General features: G+C 41.3%; 1 protein-coding gene across 4 annotated transcripts in view; it reads left to right on the top strand.

The window, feature by feature from the left end:
- Window positions 1-15,161, top strand: part of LOC133501273 (mannosyl-oligosaccharide 1,2-alpha-mannosidase IC) — a 160,834-nt gene extending 145,673 nt beyond the window's left edge. For all 4 annotated transcript variants that reach the window (XM_061820912.1, XM_061820911.1, XM_061820913.1 and 1 more), the window contains 6 exons: window positions 273-366; window positions 3,504-3,619; window positions 8,347-8,566; window positions 9,781-9,953; window positions 12,738-12,853; window positions 13,783-15,161. In XM_061820912.1, the coding sequence (XP_061676896.1) occupies window positions 273-366; window positions 3,504-3,619; window positions 8,347-8,566; window positions 9,781-9,953; window positions 12,738-12,853; window positions 13,783-13,930 (867 nt within the window). In that variant the 3' untranslated portion in view covers window positions 13,931-15,161. The remainder of the gene's footprint in view (window positions 1-272; window positions 367-3,503; window positions 3,620-8,346; window positions 8,567-9,780; window positions 9,954-12,737; window positions 12,854-13,782) is intronic.
- Window positions 15,162-15,471: the final 310 nt, after the last annotated feature.

Genomic DNA, 15,471 nt, shown 5'->3' with positions numbered 1-15,471 from the left:
CGTGGGATCGATCCTCGCTTAGTGATGGTGTTGATATCTGCCCTGTGACTCCCCCGTGACCCTTGTGAGGATAAGCAGCTTGGATAATGACTGGAGGGATGTTAAATTGGTGAAGGGTTTCTTTAAAGCTCTTAATTTTAAAAACTGTCCTAAAAGTCCCAAGCAGGGCTGACTTTGTGATCTCAAATTCTGGAGAGAGTTCATACCATCCCCTCGAAGCGCCGCTTTCAAAACTTTCATTATTGACGCTTTGTTTTATTTGTATCGTGCAGGTGATGAACATCAGGAAGGTGCTGAATAAGATCGAGAAGCCTCAAGGCCTTTACCCCAACTTCCTCAGCCCAGTCAGCGGAAACTGGGTCCAACGTATGTACTTTGGTGTCAGTGTGGTGTCCTAAGCGCATTTTCCTCAAAAACCAGGACAGCCAGACGTGTCCTGCTTTCTCACTATTATTTTCCTATGAAATACTAAGTTGCATTACGGTTGTCATCACACTTCTTTGTCAACACTGGTACGCTTTTGCGTTGACTTTCATCGCGTAGCCCAGCTGTCCGTAATATTGTGGACGTGCTGTAAAACCTCTGAAGCTTCCCTGAGTCCACATTGAAATTCATACTGAATATGATATGTCAGCGGGGGCGTCCGTGCGACTCCCACACAATGTTCTCACAATGCTGCTCGCTGGGTTCGTCCTTGGCACACACACACACACACACACACACAGACAAACGCACTCCATCCTTTTTAGTGAGATAACGCGGACAACTAGCAACAATTAGTCTCCGTATTCATGTGGAATAGCTGCTTTGCAGCCCCCCCCACCGACGCACCCCCCCCCCCCCCCCCCCGCCCTGATCGTTTTCACGCCTTTTCTGGTAAATCGGAAAGGATCCAATTTTCCGAAGTAATTGAATTTATTATCATTTCAATAAGGCAAAAGCTGCAGGAGCTCCGCAGCCGCCGCTTTGATGCCGCGCATTAATAAGAAGAGCAATTGACGGACGGGTGACGGAGAGTGTTGATGCTTCAGTGAGGGCGGCGCGGCATCACCTTAACAAACGGCGGTCCGCATGCGGCGCACCCATCCAGACAATTAATTCTGAAGGAAAAAAAAAAAAAAGGATTTTTGTGACGTCGCTGGAGAAATGTAAAACTGATGGCGATGTTAAAATGGGATGATTTCCATTAAAGAGGAAATGAAACTTCCTGGAGTCAACTCACGTCGCTGGAGCAAAAGCGATTGATGGCCTGATTTGTTTGAAAATTCAGCACCCTAAGCATCATTTAGCAACATATTTGTGGGGGGGGGCATGTCTATCATGAGTAAACAAAACATTCTCAAGGAGCAATGCCCCGAAAAAAAAAAAAAAAAAAAATCTACAATTTTGGTTAGAAGGGTCTTTTTGGCCCTTTCTACAGGTCCTTCATGAACAAACTTGTCATATTTCCTTTTTTGAAGGGCAATTCCGGTGGTTTGGATTAACAACGTATCTAATAGGTCACGTAATACTGTATGTACTGTATCTTGAAAATGTGATGTTAATACTCTCTCATTTAATGGTGTTTTGAGACGATTTTAATCGACAATTATGAATTTTCAGGGGCGAACCTGATTTCGCGGATTTATCCTCCTCTGATGAAGAAATACCAGTATCGGTTGATAGGGAAGATGGAGGAATACGTCCATACAGATTTTAACCTGTGGCTGTAAACATGGTGGAATTTTCAGATGGTACTACGGACGGTAGCTCCCGGCCCATTGCCGGAGGTCGCTTGTGGCTGGTCGCCGGCCGTCGGATCATCGCTCGCGGCCCACCGCCGGAACTTGCTCATCAAACTCAGCGTCATTCCCGTCCAAAGTACCATCCGAATATTCAACATTATTTACAGCCACGGGTTCAAATCCTTATGGACGTATTCCTCCGCCTTCCCAATCAACCGATACTGCTATTTCTTCATCAGATGAGGATAAATCTGAGGAATCAGCGCTGGGCATGAATGGTGTCCCATGTAATCAAGCATTTGGAACGGCACGTAACGCGTCACATCCGCGCACGTAGGTCATGCGACTCGAGAAAATGGCAGCGCCCCTGAAAAGGGTTCGGGTTGTGATGCTCGATAAAAATCTTCTCAAAACACTATTAAAGGACAGAGGATTTAACATCACATTGTCAAAATAGATTACCGTATTTTCCGCACTATAAGGCGCACCTAAAAGCCTTTAATTTTCTCAAAAGCTGACGGTGCGCCTCATATATGGATCAATATTGAGCCTTTAGTCCAGCTCCATCTAATGGATGCATAACCTAACCCCACCCTCTACTGTAGCGTCTATTCTATGCGCCTTATAATCCGGTGCGCCTTATATGTCGAAAAAAGATTTCAAATGGGCCATTCATTGGAGGTGCCCATTATAATGTCGGTGCGCCTTATAGTGCGGAAAATACAGTACATATTCATATTACATGACCTATTGCATACATTGTTAATCCAAACCACCGGAATTCCCCTTTAAATTCCCCCCTCAACGCCAATTTCACTTCACAAAATGAAATTTGGTGGTGATGTCGATGAGGCAGTAAACTGACAAAAGGCCTTGCATGTAAAGACAGAGGAAGGCTGCCATTTTGGTGTTAAACCTGTATTTTCAGGATGCACTGGACGTTTCTAGGGGTCCTCTAAAGACACAGTTGTCCCGGTGATTCTTTTTTTGGGGGGAGGCGGGGGATAACTCAGCCCTCAATGTCACTTTCACTGAGCAACATTGTATTTGGTAGAAATGTCTATGATAAGTAGCCTCTCAAAAAAGCAATTTCAGTGTCATTTTGCCCATTTCCATTGGTTTGGATCGTCAAAAGACAAACGTATTTTACATTTTCTTTCTTTTTTGGGGGGCGGGGGTGTGATTATTACCCTTCTGAAGCTAGTTTCACATGGCATCAAGGAATTTGTATGTGATGAGGGCGGCACGGTGGGCCAGTTTTAAAGCGTTGGCCTCACAGTTCTGAGGTCCCGGGTTTGATTCCGGACCCACCTGTGTGGAGTTTGCATGTTCTCCCCCGTGCCTGCGTGGGTTTTCTCCGGGCACTCCGGTTTCCTCCCGCATCCCCAAAACATGCAACATTAATTGGATGCTCTAAATTGCCCATAGGTGTGATTGTGAGTGCGGTTGTTTGTCACAATGTGCTCCTGCGATTGGTTGGCAACCAGTTCAGGGTGTGCCCCGCCTCCTGCCCGTTGAAAGCTGGGATAGGCTCCAGCACACCCTGCGACCCTTGTGAGGATAAGCGGCCTAAGGAAGTGGATGGATGTATGTCATGAGTACACCCACATCGAGTTCTGATGTTCTGGCATTTTGGTTTGAAGCGGCCATTTTTGAGTGATTTTGGCCATACAGTATGTAAGAATTGGGATATTTAAAAAACTAAATAAAATACCCAAACTTACCCAAGGGATTTTATTTCTAAATGACCTCATACTACTTCTTGTTTGTTCCTCCCAGATCACGTGTCCATCGGTGGACTGGGCGACAGTTTCTACGAGTACCTCATCAAGTCATACCTGATGTCAGACAAGACAGACGAGGACGCCAAGAACATGTACTACAACGCTCTGGAGGTACCAAAAGCCTCAACGCTCAAATACGGGTCAAAATTAAAAATCTGTTTTTTTCCCCCATCCAATTACTCCAGGCAGTGTGACGAAGTTAGTTAATAAGTCACAAGCGTGACTGAGGGTCCACCTCAGATTAAAGGACGCCCCCCCCCAGCCCCCCTTTCTATCCCACCTCTTCAAATAGGCTTAATAAAGCATGTGTTAATAAGAAAAAGCTCATTAACTCTGGATCGCTCCTGTTTGCACGCTGGTTATACATGTTTGTATTTAATCTCGCATGTCATTTGGTTCAGAAGAACGCCCCAGATTTTTTTTTTTTTTTCAGCCCCTGAAGACAGTTCAACTCGCCAACATGAAATTTGGTAGACACTGCTGTCTACCATTAGTAGACGTACAAAAAAAAAAAAAATCATGCCTGAAAAGACACGAGGTCTACAATTTTCGGCGCACTTCGTCTTTTCTTTGGGCCCTTCAAAGACAAACTAATCCTATTAATTTTTTTTGTGTGTGACTGAAGATTGAGCTCCCTAAGACGGTTTCACCGAGAAACTTTGAAATTTGCTGGACATGTTTGAAGTGGCCATTTGAGGGTCATTTTGCCCATTTTAAGAGATGAATCACAGAAGAAGTGCTCGTAGCGCTACATATTTTGATTTACACTCCACATTATTTGCAGACTCTAAATTGTGTACCCCGCCTCCTGCCCAAAGAGGCTGGGATAGGCTCCAGCACTCGGGAGATCCTTGTGAGGATGAGCGGCTCAGATAATGGATGGATAGACAGATGTGTCACGCTAAATGTAAACAGTTAAAGCGTTTTCATCAATAAAATCGTTGTCAATGACTGTGGGCGGGGCAGGGCAGCAAAGTTTGCCATTTTGGTATGAGGCTGCATATTTTATTTATTTTTTTTTTTTTTGGGCTCATTTTGTCCATTTACAGGGGTCCTTCAAAGGCGAGCTCGCCCTAGAGGTTTTTTTTTTTCCAATCGCTACTAAATTTGCAGTAATGATACTCGACAGATGGAGGATGTTAAAGTGCCGACCATTAATTTTCGTTATTGCTTGTGGGTGCCGTGGCAGCAAAGCAGCAAAGTTTGGTGACTCATGAAAGACTCAACTCCAAAAAACTGAGCTCCACAAAGAGCTTTTCAAAATGGAAATCCCTCCGTAGATGCCCACTACTGGGAGAAGGGCAGTCATGCAATACAACTCGATACCCCCATCCAGCGCACTTCTTGAATTTTCCATGCCGCACAAGCACGGCGGTGCGAGAGCTGTTTTTAATTGGAATGTATTTCTTCCTCTCTCCTCCAATTTAGCATGTAATAAGGCGATTGAATGCGACATTTAAAAAAATCCACCCCCCGCGCATGTTTAACTCGGACTCACATCGCTTGACATTTCCGACTTTTGAAAGGTTTCGTTAATAGGTGCTGCTTGAAACTTTTAAGATATGATTTTTTTTTTTTTATGTGGTCAAATTTGAAGAGTGAAACCTCTGAAGTCGAAACCACTTCAAGTCAGACCATTTGGGGAAATCATCCAAAGGTTTTCTTTGGAAATAATTGGATTTTTATATTTAACTAGGATTTTCTTTTAATATTGGGGAAATTACTTCTTGTCAAATGTCAACTATAGTTTTGTAATAATGCAGTTTTGTTTTCTGAACTATCCATCCATCCAATTTCCAAGCCCCTTATCCTCACAAGGGTCGCGTGAGTGCCTATCCCAGCTAATTTTGAGCGAAAGACGAACTACACCCTGAACTGGTCACCAGTCAGTCGCATCATCCAACTTTATTCTCGTATCGTCACTATCAAAAATTATCTTAATAATACATTAGTTTCAGAAAATACTAAATACCTTATTGCTCTAGCATTATTAAAAAATTGTGATGTTGATTTAAAAAACACATGAAAGGAAAATTCTGGTGGTTTGGAGTAACAATGTATCCAATAGGCCATGTAATATGTACTCTCTGTACTCTGATAATGTGATGTTGAATCCTCTCTCATTTAATAGTGTTTTGAGAGCATTTTTATCGACAATTACTAATTTTCAGGTGCGCCGCCATTTTCGCGAGTCACATGACCAACATGCGCGGATGTGCCGTGTACCGTGCCGCAAAAAGGGTTCGATTACATGGGACACCATTCATGCCCAGCGCTGATTTATCCCCATCCGATGAGGGAATTGCAGTATCGGTTGATCGGGAAGACGGAGGAATACACTTCCATGCAGATTTGAACCCGTGGCTGTAATTAATGTTGAATATTCGGTTGGTTCTTCGGGTGGAATGACGCGGAGAATGACGAGCTCACTCCGCTGAGCTCCCTGGCGAGCGAGCGAGCTCACAGCTCCACCGCTCAGCTCGCGGGTTAGCGTCAAGTATTCCTCCGTCTTCCCGATGGACTTATACTGCTATTTCTTCATCGGATGAGGATAAATCCGAGAAATCAGCGCTGGGCATGAATGGTGTCTCATGTAATCGAGCCTTGGGTGCGGCACGGTACACGTCACATCCGCGCAGGTGGGTCATGTGACCCGGGAAAATGGCGGCACGCCTGAAAATTCGTAATTGTCGATAAAAATCAAAACACTATTAAATGAGAGAGGATTTAACATTACAAGTTTACATGAGCTATTGGATACATTGTTACTCCAAACCACCAGAATTTTCCTTTAAGTACTCTTTTTCTTTTTTTAATTTTTATATCTATGCAACCCAAAACATAAAATTTGAAAATTAAAGTAAAATTCTAAAATGTCTCTTAAAAAAAGCCTTCCTATAACATTCTCTTGCCTCTTCTCTTTTTTAATGTGGCCCTGTTGCAACTTCTTATATCGCAGCGGCTCAGGATCTGATTTTTTAATTAGTCTGAGATGTTCATTTATGTGTAAAAAGAAATAATTTCCCACAACCATGGGCACATGAATCTTCTTCCCACCAAATCCCCCTCAACCTCCCATGAAAACTCTTCCATATTTTGTTCCAATTTTGTTGCCGCGTAGGCCGACGTCCAAACATTTTACGGGAAACCGCCGCGCTCCTTCCAGATATTTCTCTTCGGATTGGCCTTTGGGGGGGAGGTGCAGACAAAAAGGATGGGACCAATAAAAATAGAATAACAAAGTCCTGGACATAGCAGGTGATGAACACATTCCCCCGGAGCTGCAATTATGATAACAAAAACACATGAACATGAACGCGTATTTGACAACGAGGGTCAAGTTAGTAGCACAGGTGCTAATCACATCTGCGCGAGTTTGTCGACTGTGCGCATGCATGTATGTGTGTTATCGGATGAAGTAAACGCGTTTGTGTGTGTGTTTATAGCAGAGTAAAAGGGCCAAACCGCACTGCAACTCATTTGGCGTGACATTTAAATCAAAGTATGACGCTAATTAAAAGAGGGAGTGCAAGAAGCACACATTTTCCCCAATTATCCTATTCCCTGATTAGTTTTTCACGATAATATTGTGAAAACGTTGCTTCATTCGCTCTTGTTGTACTGGTGGGGATGAGAGAGGTTCCTTTTCACTTGGGGGGCACAGGTTTTGTGATTAGGTCTGACAACTGGTTGCAGAACCCAAAACTGATCTCTGTTTTTTCTCGATCCCGTCTGGGTTTTGAACAAATTGAGAACAAAGCTAGTCAGTGGAATTTTTGCGGAGCTGGAGGGTTATCGAGAGGGAAAACTTGATGTGCGGGGAAGAAAACGGCAATTTTGGATTCAGCATGCCAATTTTAGCTTTAATTATCAGAAAAATCCATCTCTAAGATTAGCCCCCCACCACCACCACCACCACCACCACAAATTGTTCCTTAGTGTACTTGCACATGCACTAATGTAGTATCAAATTGGGGTGGATAAGATGCCACAATATTAGGCACAGCTGCACGATCATCTTGTTGACTTTACTCTAACCTGGGATTCATTTCAAAAGAGAAAATAGTCAAAGATAAAGTAAAAAAATATATAAATATAATTGTGGAAAAAGAATAAGTAAATAAATAAAATAAGTCAAAATACTTTTCATGTTAACTTTTCCTTTTATCTCTTAATAACATGACTTTTTTTCCAGAAAAAAGTACTTGTGACTTTTTCCTCATTAGACTTCGATTTTACTATTAATAATTCCGGGTTTTTAATCATTTAAAAGCCTTGTATGAAGACAACTTTTTTTGTCGGAAATAATTATTTTCTCATTGCATTATTAGTCTTTTTTTTTTTAAGGAAAATCCTCAACTATTTCCTAACTCCACTTTGTTTTGCTCAATATTCATTTAAAAAGCAGCTTTTTATTGCAAAAAATGATCACGTTGATTAAGTGTTGGATTTTTGTTTAATAATATCAGAAAAATAGATTTTGTAAAAAAAATTATCTTTCACGGAGAAGAAAAATATAGCTTTTTATCATCAAAATCTTTTTTCTTGACCTTTTTTTTCTTTTTGTAAACAAAATCAGATTTTATTCTTGTTGAAATATACATTTTGGGTGGATATGACTTGCTACAAAAATCTAATTATAGAAGATCAATCTCTTAATTTTTTTTTTACTCTAAAAAATGTACTACAACTTTACTCATTACAAAGTGAAAATTGTTCTTAAAAAATGGGTTAAAATTACATTTAATGAGACAAGTATAATAAAAAATAATAAAAGCAAGTATAGATGGATATGCAGTACTTATCAAATTAATGTGTGCATGCATCGTGTCCATCAGGCGATCGAAAGCAACCTGGTGCAGAAGTCGCCCGGTGGCCTGACCTACATGGCCGAGTGGCGCGGGGGCATCCTGGACCACAAGATGGGCCACCTGGCCTGCTTCTCCGGGGGCATGATCGGCATCGGCGCCGACGACGGCGCGCCCGACAAGCGCCAGCACTACCTGGACTTGGCCGCCGAGGTCACTCACACCTGCCACGAGAGCTACGACCGCTCGGGTAACAACGAAAATTGCGCCGCGTCGTTATTTATGTCAAATTAGTCACACATTAAAGTCAATTCCATATTCAATGACATGTTTGACATGTTTATCTCTATTTTCACAATCTCTCCTGATTGGAAATTGCATCCCAAAACACCGCAGTGTTGCATTTTTTTCGCTGACAAATTGTTCACAAGTGGCTACCTTAGCTTCGCTTATAGGAATAAATACATACCACTGTGTTACAGTATTAGAGGTCAGTAGTTGTGAAATTAAAAGTATTTGTCCCTTCAGTCAGAGTTTACTTTAAGGCAAACTCAATACAACTTGTATTCCATGTTCCATGCGCTTGAGGTAATGGCCGCTCAACCACGAGCATCCTTGGCGCGTATATTGAGTGGAATACAATAATTCCATTGTGCTCAAGCGACGCTCGAGTGTCTCAAATGGAAGGCTTCAGTCCAGACTTCATTTTAGGAAAAAGTCAATGTTGAGACACTTTTATACATGCCAGATGCCACGCCACCATCAAGACAACGTTAGCTTATTGTCCTTGAATTTTTCATACTTTCTTTTGGTTTAGCGACATAAATGGGGTTTTGTGAAAATACACTGTCTTCATTGTGCTTTGAAGTTGGGGGGGGGGGGGGGAGGGTTAGGGTTCAGGTTACACGGAAGGGTGTCAAACATACAACCTGGTGGTCTGGGCCGGCCCCTCGAGGGACCCAATCTGGCCCATGAGAATAGAGAACACATTAACAGTAGAGCTGGACGTTATGCGGGGGGAGGTTTATTTTACAATCAATTTACGCTCATTTGACAATATCCTCAAAAGGAAAAAAAACAGTGACATATGTACAGTGTTCCAGAACAACATTTTAGAAAATATCCTATTTTCCACACTATAAGGCGCACCGCATTACAAGGCGCACCTTCAATAAATGGCCCATTTTAAAACGTTTTTTCATCTATAAGGCACACCACATGATAAGGCGCATAGAATAGATGCAAAGTAGAGGCTGGGGTTACATTATCCACCTATTAGATGGAGCACCACTAAAGGCTCAATATTGATCCATATATAAGGCGCACCTGATTATAAAGCGCATGTCATCTTTTGAGAAAATGAAAGGCTTTTAGGTGCGCCTTATAGTGCAGCAAATACGGTACTTGGTGCATCTTACTACAAAACGTGATTAAATCGTGCCAACGTCACATTTTGCCTTCCAGCCACCAAGCTGGGACCCGAAGCGTTCCGGTTTGACAGCGGCGCCGAAGCCACGGCAACCCGGCTGAGCGACAGATACTACATTTTGAGACCCGAGGTCATCGAGAGCTACATGTACATGTGGAGGCTGACCCATGACCCCAAGTACAGGGAGTGGGGGTGGGAAGCTGTGGAGGTAAACACAGACGACAATGAAATAAATCCTTACATTGGCAAAATGGATTTCCATCTCCCTCCTTTTTTCAAAGGAAATCCAGCTAGCATAAAATAATAATTTCAAAAGAGTGGTTATGAATTTTTTTTTTATAAATATTATGGAGGGAAAAAGTTGTAATCCAACTTACTTGATACTTGAATAATACAAAAAAAATCAAAACTAACAAGAATAAAGATGTGACGTATGAGGAAAATTTTTGGGGGTGGAATTTGCATAAACTTGTAAGAATAAAGTCATAACATAAAGAGGAAAATTAAAGTAAATAAGTTCTAATTTAACTACAACCAGAGAAAAAAGTACTTTTAAGAGAAACATATTCTGAAAACAGCTGTCATAATATACTGATAAATAATATGCATTTTTTGAAGACAAAAGTGTTAATACAACCAAAAAGTTCTGAGAAGAAAGTCATTATATATATATATATATATATATATATATATATATATGAATAAGAATAGCTTGTAAACTTGTTGTGACAATAAAGTCATGAACGTTGTATTAAATTGACATGATATAAGTTTTATAAAATACAAATGTTATGAGGAAAAAAAAATGAAAATCTTTTAAAAATTAAAATAAATCTGCAATTTGCCAAAATGTTTTATGAGAAAAGGTAAAAAACTAAAAATGTAACATTTAACCAGAAAAGTTGAATGCTTTCATCTTACGTATGAAAATTTTAAAGTTTGAATCTAACTGGAATGAAATTGTAATGTTGAAGGGGGGGGGGAATCCTCATTGAAATCATTTTGTGTTTCAATTTGTGATTTAAAAAATGTGAAACTACACTGCTTCAAATGTTATTTTGTGGATCTTCTATCTAATAACAAAGTAAAAAGTAACAAAATCTTCAAGTGGGCTATTAGAGCAGCATATAATGAACTCCTCACCTCTCATGCTAAACCCCATTAGCATCCCCAATTACCCTGTGGAAGTCGCTCATACACGCTATCATGCAGATTAAAGCCCGAGGTGACACTCGCGCAAGGCGCGCTATTATTAATGTACGTTAGCTGTCATCAAGAGCAGAGGGCTAGTGTGATAGATTTCGCTTAAATTTAGTCAAAAGGCCCGATCGGGCCATTAATTAACCAGCACGGAGGTTGAACACAAAGCATTAACGCATCAGGGTCTCTCCTAATTAGCGCGCGTGAGGCATCCCTTTGTAGCTACCGCCGCGCTAATCCGCTCCGCTAGCTCGGACGCTCTCCATTAGGCTCCTTTGGTTTCGCCAGCGATTTCCATTGTGCTCCTGCTTGTCTCTTCAGGTGTTCGTGTGTAGTTTGAATACGATTACATGCGGCGATGAACTCACTTCCGCGGCATTTTTTTTTTTTTCATCGCCAATTCTCAAAAAGACATCATGCGATGCCAACACGACGGGTACATTATGCAAATTCTCAAACCTGCCAGCAGTATTTGAATGTTGCCTCATTTAACGCTCCCATCTTACTAAACTTTCACGACAAAATCAACCAGGCACATACTGATTTGTTGCTCTCGCCTACGGTTGCTTCAGGGTTCGGTTCCAAGTGGGCAACGTCGGGCTATAAATGTTACCACTTTGATGTTGAATTATTTTGGAATCTTCCGTCAAATATAAAGAGGTGATCAACTTAACTGATGACATCCTAAATCAGGGCTGTCAAACTCATTTTTGTCACGGGCCATATTTTACTTATGGTTCTCCTCGGAGGCTGGTGTGATTATGACCATAAAAATCTTTAACCGCCTCATCATATTTACACGTGAAATTTATGTCAGAAATCGAGAGTAATGGGGTTTTTCAACTATTGTTGATGATGTGACAAAAATGCATGTAATTCCTCAACATTTTCATTTATGATATCACAATTTGAAATTTTGGTACAGATTTGTATAAAAATGATGAAAGTTGACGGGCCACATGAAATCATGCGGTGGGCCGGATCTGGCCCCCGGGCCTCGAGTTTGACGCCTGTGTCCTAAATGATGATGACCACGTGACCCATTCCGGAAGTGCTTCACATTTTGCCATGACGTTTCACAGCAGTACAAACCTTTTATGAGGGCTTTTTAAATTATTATTATTTTTATAGATTCACACTCATCTAAGTTTGTATAAATACTTTGAGAGTTTGTTTGTTTGGAGAGTTTTTATAGTATTTATTGAGTTCGGAGACAGCTCCCACGGTGCCAGAATGTCACTTGAGCGCAAATAACATTAACATTAAATAAGTTTGTTTATCAAGAAATGTACCTCCCGTTGTTTTTATATTTTATTTTTAAGATTTAAGTTTGTTGTGTTCCAAGGAGGTAAGGTACAATAAACATTCTACTGAAAGAGGAAAAAATGAAATGAAATGAAAAATCAATTAATTAATGGCCACCTAATTTCATGTTGTTGCTGAAACTGGTGCCGTCGGCGAATTGATTTCCTTCTTTCTGTAAATCTTCAGAATGATCATCAAGTTTTAACGCCGTAATACGCCGACATTCGACGACGCGGGCAAAAAGTTTGGCATTGCCCGCCTGTCCAAATACCTTTTTCCAATCGGATGAATTCCTACGTAGGAGTTCACCAAAGTTCAAGCCCTGAAATATTCCCAGAATAGCTACAAAATGTCTGACTTAAGTGAAACTCCTGTCACAGGGTCATTTTTTTTTTCCTGTCTTTGCTGAGTGCTCTGACTGAGTTTTGCGGAGTTGAGTTGAGGACCCCTAAAATGTAACACATTAGCATGGCTGTCGCGTTTTCAGGCACTGGAGAGGCACTGCCGAGTGGAGTCGGGCTTCTCGGGAATTCGTGACGTTTACACGTTGAGCGACAACCACGACAACATGCAGCAGAGCTTCTTCCTCTCTGAGACCCTCAAGTAAGTTTTTTTTTTTCTTAATCAATATTTATGCATTTTCATATTGAAATATTTTTTAATAAAGCAATGTACCATCATTTCCGGCCTACAGAGCGCACCAGATTATAAGCCTCACCCAATACATTTGTAAAGGAAATACCATTTGGTACATACATACGAGAGCTGCACCTGTGTAAAAGCCGCAAGTGCCCACATTGAAACACGAGACAGTACACAGAGTTGTCAAAGTTTTAATACCTTATCTTATCTTAACATTGCAATAACATAGTAGCACTAACAGGGCTGGTTAAAAAAAAAAAAAAAACTTACCGGTAAAAAAAAAAAAAAAAACAGCCACGGCAGCGACACAGTCACAACACGATAGTACACCTCTAAAAGAGCCGGTAAAAAAAAAAAAAAAAAAAACATACCTAAATTACGGAGACGCGCCAGTAACACAGCAGAAACACGCTAGCGGGGTGCTAATGCTAGCACAGCGCTAACAGGGCCGGTTGAAAATTTAAAAAAAACATACTGGTAAAAATCACTGAGACACTGCAGTAACTTAGCAACACGCTAGCACAGAGCTAATAGGGCCGGTTAAACAAAAAAAAAAACATACCAGTAAAAATCACTGAGACACGGCAGTAACACAGCAGAAACACGCTAGCACAGGACTAACAAGACCGGTAAAAAAAAAATAACATACCGGTAAAAGTCACTTCCTTGGTACATATATTCCACCGGTCTCTCTCTTTCCTTTCCCGCTCGAGTACCTCCTTGGAGCCGTTAGAAAAAATGCACAAATTAGCGACATCACTGCATAAGCCGCGGGGTCCAAAGCGCGAGAAAAAAGTCGCAGCTTGTAGGCCGGAAATTACGGTAAGTTGGAAAGTTGTTCTTCCCCAACAATTCCCGATATGGACCGATCACAAAGCGTTTGCCCGCAGGTATCTGTACCTTCTGTTCTCCGACGACGACCTCCTGCCCCTGGAGGACTGGGTCTTCAACACGGAGGCCCACCCTCTGCCCGTGGTCCGCAAGAGCTGCCTGCAGGACCCGTCGTCCGCCGCGCAGGACAAGACTAAGTCCGGGTGAGCGCCACACCCCAACCCCGTCGAGACCCTGAACGTTTGGCATCCAGCTAAGCGTGCGGCTCCAAGGGATGCGTTCAAGTTCCTTTCCAGTAAAGGACGTCGTGGGTTCTTCACGCTGTGATTGTATATTCTATCTTCTATCTTTTCTTTTTTTTTTTTTTTTTTTTTGGGGGGGGGTGGACAATCAAAGACAAAACTTTTACGGACACCTTTTCTTTCCTCTGTGAGGAAAAATGAGCTCAACATTGTCAGGAAATCCACTTTGAGATTGTCGTGTTTTTTTTTTTTTTAAGGAATGATTTCGCTTCGCTGACCAAAGGTTTTCTTCCCCCGCGCCCCCGCCAGCCGCCTGCACTCACGTCTTTGCTATAATAAGCAACCAATTGTAATAATAAGTACTGAGAGCTCCAGAATATTCCATTGATGTCATGTTTCTTGGTGAAACTTTAAAGAATCGCATCAGGAAAAGTGTCTTATGCATCTTGGGACCATTGTAAAAAATAAAAAATAAAAAAAGAGGGGAGAGGACACATTTGGTTTTAGTCTTTTGGCTTTTTTTTTTGGGGGGGGGGGGTCTCACAATGATTTAGACAATGGATGCCAAGCTCTAATGTGATTTCCTGTTCCGTTTGTTTCCGCCGACACTGATTTTTGTTGGTTTTATCAGCACTGTACAGAAAAAAAAAATCCTTTTGTGATCGCTCTACTTTTTTTTTCTTTCCAGTCAATTTGCTTCCCTCAGGTGTTTCTGTAAGAAAAAAAAAGGAGGAAAACTAACGTTTAAAAACAGTGTTAAGAGTTAAAGTCTACTTTTTGGGAATATTTGAATTCTTATTATTATGACTTATGAATTAATGTTTGTTTTAACTTGGGTTGTTGAGTATTTTCAAATACTGGTTTAAAAAAAATAAATAAGAGCTGTGCAACTTTGTACCTTTAAAAGAAAAAATGTTGTGTTGTATTTGTTGGTTTGCCGACTTTTTCGTTCACATGACTGAAAGAAAGAATCGACCAATCAACAGCAGGGCCGGGCACAAAGTGAGTAATGCGGTTTGTATTCAGGTAAGGTTTCAAAACAAGGTTCAAGTTTCAAATTAGAGCTTTCAAAAAATCTGGGTTTCGGGACAGATCTTTAAATTACTATATGACAAAAAGAGAAAATACTATATTGTTGTCATATTAGGCTGGCTCAGCCTGTGTGGAGTTTGCATGTTCTCCGGGCACTCCCGTTTCCTCCCACATTCCAAAAACATGCAACATTAATTGGACACTCTAAATTGCCCCTAGGTGTGATTGTCAGTGCGGCGGTTTGTTTCGATCCGCCCTGTGATTGGCTGGCAACCAGTTCAGGGTTTACCCCGCCTCCTGCCCATTGACAGCTGGGATAGGCTCCAGCACCCCCGTTACCCTAGTGAGGGTAAGCGGCTAAGAAAATGGATGGATGGATGGATTGATATTTTCGTAGGGTTCGAACATAATTTAATCTTTTTCTCCTTTTTTTTATCTCATGCCAACAAAAAAAGCTTGTTTTTTTTTTCAAAA

Source organism: Syngnathoides biaculeatus, chromosome 5 (assembly GCF_019802595.1).
Source record: "Syngnathoides biaculeatus isolate LvHL_M chromosome 5, ASM1980259v1, whole genome shotgun sequence".
Taxonomy (NCBI): Eukaryota; Metazoa; Chordata; class Actinopteri; order Syngnathiformes; family Syngnathidae; genus Syngnathoides; species Syngnathoides biaculeatus.
This window is presented reverse-complemented; position numbering and strand designations above follow the sequence as displayed.